Genomic DNA, 9,326 nt, shown 5'->3' with positions numbered 1-9,326 from the left:
GTACTGTTGGGTTTAATGTTCGTCGTGGCTCGGATTCAAAGAATAGTTGTGGGGAGGTATTGAGGAAGTATTTATTGTGTTCTCGAGAAGGATTTAAGCAGCCTGCTAAGGAGTTGTGTTCGGGTGGTGACGTGCTTAATGACCCCTCAGTACCAAAGAAAAGGCGTCACGAATAGGGTTGGTTGCAATGCGAAGATTATTTTCAAGCTTAAGGGGTATGGGGGTTATTCTGTGTTCTATTTGGAGGAACGACACACACATTGTTTGTACTCGGAGGCATCCAAGCCATTTATGAGGATTAATCGCAAGTTGGATCTTGGGCATCAAATATTTGTCGCTAATTGTGCGAAGGCAAATATTGGTTCTATTAAATCGTGGAAGCTTTACAGGCAAATGGTTGGAGATTATACTGATGTTGGGGCCACTGGTGTAGACTTTCAGAATTTTAAGCGTGATTTAATGGCATACATTCGCGGCGGCGATGCACAATTGATTACTGAGAAGTTCCTTCATAAAAAAGAGTTATGGTCTTCATTTTTCTTTGACTATGATGTGGATGAGTATGATCAGCTTTCACGTGTGTTTTGGGCAGACCCAGTAGCACGACGGAATTTTGCGTGCTTTGGGGATGTGGTTTCTTTTGATGCGACGTATCGGACGAACAGGTATGTGCATCTGTACTCGTTGGCGTGTGCATCTGTGTTTTGTTGGTAGTTTGTTATGAATACCTTTTTACATACATGTATGCATTCTGATTTTTTCCCCTTTCTTATATTTCTGTAGGTATAAGCTTGTGTTTGTGCCATTTACCGGCATTGATAATCACAAGAAATCAGTCACGTTTGCCGCGGGGTTGATTGCAAAGGAAGATGTTGAGTCCTATGTCTGGTTGCTTGATAATTTCAAACGAGCTATGGGCCACGAGCCAACATACATTATTACCGATCAAGATCCAGCCATGCGGGTGGCTGTCCCCACGGTGTTCAAGTCTGCACGTCATCGCTTCTGCATGTGGCATATCATGTCAAAGGTTGGTGACAAGGTGGGTTCAGTGGTTGCCAAGGATCAGTCGTTTCGCCGTGCTCTTAATGATGTTGTTTGGGATGAGTCGATAACAATAGAGGAGTTTGAATCTAAATGGCTTGGTGTTATGGAGGCCTATGGTCTCAGTGAGCATAGGTGGTTCCGCCAGATGTTTGATTTACGTGCATTTTGGATTCTAGCTTTTTTTCGAGACTTGCCTATGGGTGGTTTGTTGCGAACGACTTCCCGGTCGGAATCGCAGAATAGTTCATTTGGGGGTTGCACTAATTGTCATGCGAGCTTAGTGGAGTTTTTCTTTCATTTTGAAGGTGCTATTGATTGCCAAAGGCATAAGCAGGCTAAGCTCAATGCGGCATGTGAGGGCCATTTGCCAGTGGTGAAGACGCCTTTGGCAATTGAGCGGTATGCAGCTGCTGTTTATACTATTACTGTATTCTATGAGGTGCAGGCAGAGATTGTGGCTGGGTGTTTTGATTGTTCTGTTGTGTCTTCCGCTGTTGATGGTGTCTTAAAACGTGTTGGAGTAGAAGACACATATGGTAATGTGTATATTGTTGTATATAATCCAACCGAAACTACAGCAGATTGTTCCTGTCGGATGTTTCAGCGTGTGGGCTTGTTGTGTAGGCATATATTTCTTGTCTTCAAGGATGCTCGTTTGGATTCTATTCCGCCTTGCTACTTGGTTTCTCGGTGAACACGTGATGCCTACAAGCATCCAATTTATGATATAGAAGGGGTTCATGATGATGTTGTTGTAGGTGTGGCCAATAGCAGGGGTGATTCGAAGCAGGTTTGGAATGATTTTTACAGTTGTGTTGCTCTTGCCAGGCATAGCTCGGATCGTATTATGGAGTTGTCCCGTGTTTTGAAGGAGTTGAAACTGTCATTTGTCAATGCCGACACTAGTATTGGTACGTCCATTGGTAAGTCTGGTGTTGTTCAGGCGTTTGGTGGTGTGATCACGTCTTCTAATATTCTTGTCCACCCACCAACCGTTGCTAAGAATAAGGGTTCTGGGAAGCGGTTCAAATCGGCCAAAGAGCTTGCTGCAGAGAGAGCTGCAAAGTCTACACGAGAGTGCAAGACTTGTCACAAATTTGATGGGCATGACAGTCGTAATTGCCCGCTTAAAGACTTGTTTATAAAATAATTTGTATGACAACCGTGCGGTATGATGGACATCATCACGTGGGCATTTAGAAATTGTTTTAGATTTATATTATTTTACGCAGTTTAAGTACGTACATTGGCTGTAATTAAGTTAATCTGGCTACTAGTATATACTTGTCTTGTTTTTTTTTTCCTACAATGAATATACTGATGTTTTTTCAATTACCGTCGATGGGTGTGCTCTGTAGTTTTTGGTTGTGTGCCGTTAAGCAGTCGTGCATTTCAAATCAGTGAGGAGTGCACATTGCTACTCACGCTGTCAACTTTTAGTGATTATAATTAATTTAATCTAGCTACTAGTTTATGCTAATCTGGTTTTTTCTTTTTTTTCCTACAATGAATATTGTTAGAATGTGTTGGCATACGTTTGGTTTTCCATGCGTGTGCACCTAAGGTATTAAATGCATTGAGCTTATTTCCAGTACGTGGAGTGTGCACTTCAGAAGCCTAGTGCGTTTGGTTTTCCATGCGTGTGCACCTAAGGTATTAAATGCATTGAGCTTATTTCCAGTACGTGGAGTGTGCACTTCAGAAGCCTAGTGCGTTCGGTTTTGAGTGATGCTTTATTACGTGTGGAAGTGTGCACCATAAGGATATGCGTGTGTGGCTGTGTGCCGTTGATAGTCCTAGGGTGTGCACTCGCTGCTAATGGGGTTGCTCGTCGTCACAGCCGCAAATGTCTATTCTACTAGTCAGTCTTTATTCTTTACTGCTGTTTTTCAATTGGTACCAGTGGTGTGTGCTCTGTAGTTTTTGGCTGTGTGCCGTTAAGCAGTCGTGCATTTCAAATCAGTTAGAAGTGCACATTGCTATTCTCGCTATCAACTTTTATTGGTCTCCACTGTATACCATGCCTGAACGCTGTCTGGTAATGATGCAATGTAGCAAAAATATGTGTACTATAAGCTGTTTCAAAAATACAGATATGAAGTAACATGTGCACCACTACATTCAGTGTGCTCAAAAAACCCATAACAAAGTCAACAGAATTAACTATTTCGTAATAAATTGGCTGGTTCTAGTTCGCTCATATTCTTAATCTAATCCAAAAAAATAAATCACTGTCCACCGTTGCGCATTGTACCACCTCATGTCAGTTGTGGTGCGTCACATAGTTGCGGAATAGTCCATTTTGGAAATCAATTGCACGTTTGATGTTTTCAGCTCGGTGGTTGTTGAACTCTGACATTAGGATTTCGCGCATGTATATCATTCTCAGGTTGCGTATATATGAAAGATCCCCTTTTTTCAGTCCACACTTCCATGTTGAGTAAGTCTGGCCCACAAATGTTTCCATGTGCCGCATGGCGTAAATACCGCAGTCGATTGTGTTTTTTGTGTCTCTCCATGGCATTTGCATTCTGGTTGGGATGATTCTTCCGATGTCAGCACCCTTTATAATTGAGACTTCGTCGTCTATGAATGTGGCTACTAGGTCTATCTGCTCGTATCAGTGTGGATAACAACCCGTTAAAGTTTGTTTGAAATTTGGATATGTTGTTGTCAAAATGTAGAAAGTATGGTGGGGTATGCTTACCAAGTCCTCTGGGATCTTCAAGTACTTTTTCTCATTTGGCATGCGTACAGATGAGTTATCAATGATTTCAGTTTTCATCTTTACCATGTCCACGCTGATTATGTAGCAGTGCCCGCTTTGGAGTATCGAAAATATGACCTGCACAACAGTTGGTCAACACTGGATTCCACACCAAAAAATATATATGTATATATATAAATATATATATATAGGTACTATGCATCGGCAGTGTGTACTTATACTCTCAGCCCTGTGCACTCTATTTACTGTGTGAGGTGGGTGGCGTCTTAATATTTCCATTGTGCACTTTGCTAAAGTGCTCTGTGCACTTTGCTAAAGTGATCTGTGCACTTTGCTAAAGTTCTATGTGCACTTTGCTAAAGTTCTATGTGCACTTTGCTAAAGTGCTCTGTGCACTTTGCTACAGTGCTTTGTGCACTCATTCATTTTAGGAATCTAGCGAGGTGGTTTCGTGTGTGTTGAAGTAATTTTTAGTGTAGGACAATTTAGAGATACCATGCTCACTCACCATGTCTACATCAGACCACTTTTGGTACGGGGATAGCGTGAAATCATCCTTCAACCTTTTCGTGAACCATATGTACCTTTGGTTCCTTGATTTGTGGGGGTCAACAACAGTTCGGTGCTACAATTGAATTGTCATTTTCAATACCCATTTCAAATGAAGGGCAGTAAGTATACTTGTATGGTTTAGATTTATACCGTTGTTGTTGTGGATGCAAATACTCTTTTTGGGCGTCCCGTCGTGTTCATTGCCTCACGGCAATTCAGAATGCAGGCCCATGTGTCAATAATTCCAGCAGAAACTAGGGTGTCCATCAGTAAAGAGGCAAAGTCCCCGAGTCGTGCCACCCTCTCTTTGTAGCTGAATAACACCTCATACCTGTTTGTGAAATATGCAAAATATTAGTATATTTCAATGTACGCAAGTAATAATTCCCTTTTTAATAAGTATTATGTCAGCTAATACAGGAAATAAAGCAAATATATTTGTTACATGTCATTGTTGATACTCTGTGCAATCCATTGTTGTATAACAAAGGGCTGTGGAATTTCTTCATATGGCATTCCCATAATCTGGCTAACATACTCCGTTGACCATTGCCATCTCCCCGTCAACATTGGTGGGCTCATTTATGGGTGGTCGTCCCCTCCTCATGGGTGCGCCAAATGGAGGCACACACATATTTTTGGTCCCACTATCAGGAATACCAAGTAGTTGCTGAAATTTGTTTGCTATTAATTGTTAGTCCATTGTCTTGGTCACACAAATATAATGTATTAGTTGGGTAAATTGGGTTTAACATCATATGGAATACCTCTGTTGGAGTATGGAATATGTCACCACTGTTGGGTGCATTATTTTCTGCCGGGGCATCGCGATTGTCAGTTGTAGCTGCGTGCATTCTAGCTGGTGTATTATCTCCACGATTCACCTGTGTTCCATCATGGACGATGTTATCCTGTTAGGAGAGACTAAAAGTTAATGCTTTTTTGGGTACCACACTTTGTGTTTTAGAAAGAGTCCTACGGATGCTCACCGTATTCAGTGTGTTGTGCCTTTCCATATTACCAATACTTGACGCCATTACATTCATGTCCAGTTGGGTCAACCCCAAGCTGAAACTTGGGATTTATGACTTTTCGATTTGTTGCTGAACATCTCTTTCGACCTCCTGGACCCACTGTATGGTGTTGGGGTTGTTCCAGATTTCATCCGAACACTGCGTGTCACCCGGTTCAGTGGGTGGTGTCAAATTCACCTCGGCGGTCCCATGACTTCCCTGCATTTTCGTTAGGGTTTGCGTCCTGTCTTGGAATTGTCTGAATATTTCTTCCTTCACCGTCACATCATCAGCCTCCTTAATTAGATGCTCTATGTCCTCCACAGTCTTCTTCAAGTCCATCATCACCTGCGTGAGTCGTTCTTCAAATGGCTGCAATTATGGGGTCAAAAACTAAATGTGTTAACAACACCTGCACTTTATGCATGGCACTGTGTGTGCACTTTGCTATCTCATCGTGTGCCATGAATTATAAGGGCAACAGTCTTTAATACACATAATAATATTATTAAAACACATGCTGATGCTGCGTGCATCTATGCTTTGCCCTGGGTGCACTCATGTGTAGTGGTGCTCCTATATATGATACAGTTTGTGCACTGGTCATAGTACCCGTGTGCCATCAGCTGAACTTTGATTAATGGTAGTGCACATACCTTTTCCCCCCCACTTATTTGGTGAGAATTTGCAGCATCTTCTGGTGGATCATCATCTACTCTCTCTTCACCTTCCAGATCAGCGGGTAATAACTCTCCATGGCCGAACCCCCCTAGTCGTATCTCTTTAAATTCCCGATCTCTCATGTGTCTACATGTCCATCCTTTGATGGCTGGTCTTTGACGGGGTACTGCGTTGCCAACAAACTTCACACGATCCATATACAGCACCTGCATTTTTTAAACAATTATTCACATCCCCCTTGCACATTTTGGTTCTACTACAACATTTTTTCTATAACATGTGTTTGTTTTGTAAGCATACCGTCAGGAATAACAGTGGGCCACTGAATCTCTTGTGCTTCTTTGTCATCCATTTCTCGTGGGTTTCAACGAGGTTGATCAATAGATACTTGCACCAGTTGAGATTGGATATTTGGGTAACATCATCTAGGTCGTCGATGAAAAGCTGGTGGCAATACCCATTTTGCATTGATCTTATAATTGTGCTTACCAACAAAACGGTGAAATGCCGCTTGAACCAATCACACCCTTCTGGGAATTCATCCAACATTGATGAGACTTTTGCTGGGGTGATGTTGTGCCTAGCTGTGAGATAGAAACCCCTCCACTCTAGTAGAGTTTTAGTAAGTTCGTTCGGTTTCCGATTCGTTACTTCAACTCCTCCGCGTGGTAGCCCGAACACAGCTTCAACCTCATCCTCCCCAATTGTGATTGTTTTGTTATCCTCTAATCGCAGCGTCCTCGTCGATGCGTCAAAATTTTGTAGCAACCAATTCCCCAACCTCTTGGGTGTCTCAATAATTTTCAAGTGCAGGATTTGCTGGAACCCAATCGATGTAACTGCTTGGCGCTGTCTTGCATTCAATGCATTCAGTGCATCCACAAGTGGCTTCCCAGTTACACGGGTAATCATGCTCGGGTACTTTGTTTGCTCTTCTTCATTTAACTCATACTCTGGTTCATTCCTCAATATGTCGGGCTCAAGCCTTGGGTTGAGTCTTGTTGGTGGGGTGACGAAGTCGTCATCATCATTCCGTGTTTCCACCGGCTGCTGAGGTTCCTGACCTACCCGTTGTTTCTTCACTGCATTGCCGTCAACCACAAACAGTTAATATATCAATTGTAATATTCACAATTACATGGGCCAAAATGAGAGGGGATGTACTCCTATCACCTTTTTGGATAACAATTAGAACCAGTAAACACATTCTATTAGAACCAGTGACTACTCATCAGGAATTCTTGTAAACAAAGGCAACCATTTTATCCCTTATTCCATGACAGGGTGCACACACGTATGCTTAACTAGTAGAACCAGTAAACACATTCTAAAATAACCACCTTGAGCAAACCTTCATTATATGTGAACACAAGTCACAACACTGTTATTTGAAGGCCTAACTAATCCAAACAAATGATCACAGTTCCATCTATAATATTTTACACATGATAAAAACCAGCTTTTTGAGGTGCACAAACATGTGTATCCCATTATAGACTAAAGCACTTTAAACCCTCTCCCTAACTAAAACTGTCAACCATTTTAAAATCAACCATTCTATTCTCAAATATTAAAATATCCAACATTCCATATGCTTTGTGTAATTAGTTTTGCAGAAACACACAGTAATGGTAGGTACATAATTGTGGGCAAAGGTATTTCCTACTGCATGCACCGTGTGTCTTCCCCTCCATTGAAATCCTCTACTTTCTGCTTAATCGTCACAGAGCTGGAAAACGAGTACATAAAAAAAAAAAAAAAACAAAAAAAAAAAAAAAAAAAAAAAAAAACCAGAACAACAAAAAAAAATGGAACGTACCTCTGCTTTCGGAGCGATTCATTGTTCCCCGTCGTCGTTTTGCCCGTATTTTCGATCCAGACATAGCTTTGGGACGGTAGTAGTGCGTTACGCCGTACGGTGGGTTCTTCTTCGCTGGTTTCTCGGGATCCGGCGTACGTGGACTGGTCACTAGTGGTAGGGTAAGAGTCAGCTTGGGAATGTGATGTTGAACAACGCGTGAACACCCTTGGACCAAATTGCCCTTTTAACGATTATTTTGAACATTAATGCTCGCAAATATGCCGTGCTATATTAAAATCTATACATCTAATCTCAACCGTAGGTCCCTCTAAACGATTGGCTATGATTAAGTCTTATTTCTCATCTGCCATGGTTGTCTCATATGAAGCCTACCCTATATATATATATATATATATATATATATATATATATATATATATATATATATATATATTCATACCATCAACAACACGAATACTATACTCTAGACTTATAAGTTCCCAAACCCAAATACAAACAATCTAAAATTACATTATATTACGAATACTATACTCTAGACTTATAAGTTCCCAAACCCAAATACAAACAATCTAAAATTACATGCAAGCTATTATAAAAGAATCTGTGCTTTTTTTTTTCTTTTTCTGATTAAAGTGTTCTAATTAATTTTAAACCTTTTTTTTTTCTGATTCAACATAGATAAGAGGATTGAGAGAAGTTTACCATCCTTCCAAGCAGCTGGAGCTATCAATATGCTGAGGCAGCGGAGTGGCGTACTGTGGCAGAGATATTGTGGAGGGTATCCTTGGCTTGGGCAGGTAACTGGGCGGAGGATAAGCATCCTTGGGATATCCTTCTAACAGATAACCTATTCTAGAATCTCAAAAATCCATCAGATCCGTTCCGAAAAACGGCAAAAAGACGATTCAATCAAAGAAGATTACTGAAAAAAACTTACCTTGAGGAGGTGGCACACCGACGGGAGGCGGACTCTGATAGTTCCGCACACAACGCGAAGCTGCGCACCAACAACCCCGGTCATCTTCTTCATTGATCGCATAATATGAATTTTTTTTTACAGTTTGTATTTGAATAGAACTTGAAGTCTCTAGACACGTATCTTCTATATATAAGCAAGCAACTAAGGTAGTGAATAGGCCACTCCTCTACAAATAGGAGTAGATAATAACTTTGCAACACGCAAATACGCAATAGGCCACTCCTCTACCAATATAGCCTGACACCATACCAACTCTGCAAACACGGCCACTCCCCTACAAATATAGCTTGACACCAATTCCCTTCTGATGGTCAAACACTAAAGCCCAAAAAAAAAAAAAAAACAACTAAACGCTGTCGTTTATCATGGGCGGGAAAATGGATGAATCTGATTGGCTGAAATTTAGTAGCCTTTATATGTATATAGATTGTTTTTAAAATAAAAAATAAAAAAAATATAATTAAGCTAATCATATTAACTACTTGAGAGATTTATTGACAAAAA

The 9,326-nt window shown here is 41.0% G+C and overlaps 2 protein-coding genes across 5 annotated transcripts; one reads left to right on the top strand and one right to left on the bottom strand.

Moving 5' to 3' along the window:
- The first annotated feature begins 291 nt into the window (after positions 1–291).
- On the top strand, positions 292–2,197 carry LOC109179777 (protein FAR1-RELATED SEQUENCE 5-like). Its single transcript, XM_019329271.1, has 3 exons — positions 292–665; positions 784–1,583; positions 1,806–2,197. The coding sequence occupies exons 1-3, from the start codon at positions 292–294 to the stop codon at positions 2,195–2,197; spliced, it is 1,566 nt and encodes a 521-aa protein (XP_019184816.1).
- Positions 2,198–3,117: 920 nt separating this feature from the next.
- On the bottom strand, positions 3,118–8,017 carry LOC109179738. Of its 4 annotated transcripts, none has more exons than XM_019329231.1 (10): positions 7,841–8,017; positions 6,322–7,103; positions 5,997–6,227; positions 5,317–5,712; positions 5,095–5,238; positions 4,773–4,997; positions 4,478–4,658; positions 4,284–4,400; positions 3,755–3,892; positions 3,118–3,658 (listed from the first exon to the last, which is right to left on the bottom strand). In XM_019329231.1, exons 1-4 carry the CDS (start codon positions 7,902–7,904, stop codon positions 5,410–5,412), a joined length of 1,380 nt encoding a protein of 459 aa, XP_019184776.1. In that variant the 5' UTR covers positions 7,905–8,017; the 3' UTR covers positions 3,118–3,658; positions 3,755–3,892; positions 4,284–4,400; positions 4,478–4,658; positions 4,773–4,997; positions 5,095–5,238; positions 5,317–5,409. The 4 variants fall into 4 exon arrangements, with proteins under 4 accessions (XP_019184776.1, XP_019184777.1, XP_019184780.1 ...); XM_019329232.1 differs by having other exon boundaries at positions 5,095–5,211; XM_019329235.1 differs by having other exon boundaries at positions 5,317–5,688.
- Between the last annotated feature and the right edge of the window lie 1,309 nt (positions 8,018–9,326).

Source organism: Ipomoea nil, unplaced genomic scaffold (assembly GCF_001879475.1).
Source record: "Ipomoea nil cultivar Tokyo-kokei standard unplaced genomic scaffold, Asagao_1.1 scaffold0980, whole genome shotgun sequence".
NCBI classification, from domain to species: domain Eukaryota; kingdom Viridiplantae; phylum Streptophyta; class Magnoliopsida; order Solanales; family Convolvulaceae; genus Ipomoea; species Ipomoea nil.
This window is presented reverse-complemented; position numbering and strand designations above follow the sequence as displayed.

Excerpts from the sequence above, each read along its gene's own strand:
- LOC109179777 (XM_019329271.1), top strand. The coding sequence starts at position 292 with ATGAGGATTAATCGCAAGTTGGATCTTGGGCATCAAATATTTGTCGCT. Across the intron at positions 666-783 it reads GCGACGTATCGGACGAACAG|GTATAAGCTTGTGTTTGTGC; the intron begins GTATGTGCATCT and ends ATATTTCTGTAG. Across the intron at positions 1,584-1,805 it reads TGGAGTAGAAGACACATATG|GTGTGGCCAATAGCAGGGGT; the intron begins GTAATGTGTATA and ends ATGTTGTTGTAG.
- LOC109179738 (XM_019329231.1), bottom strand. The coding sequence starts at position 7,904 with ATGTCTGGATCGAAAATACGGGCAAAACGACGACGGGGAACAATGAAT. Across the intron at positions 7,104-7,840 it reads GAATCGCTCCGAAAGCAGAG|TGAAGAAACAACGGGTAGGT; the intron begins GTACGTTCCATT and ends ACGGCAATGCAG. Across the intron at positions 5,713-5,996 it reads AAATAAGTGGGGGGGAAAAG|CCATTTGAAGAACGACTCAC; the intron begins GTATGTGCACTA and ends CCATAATTGCAG.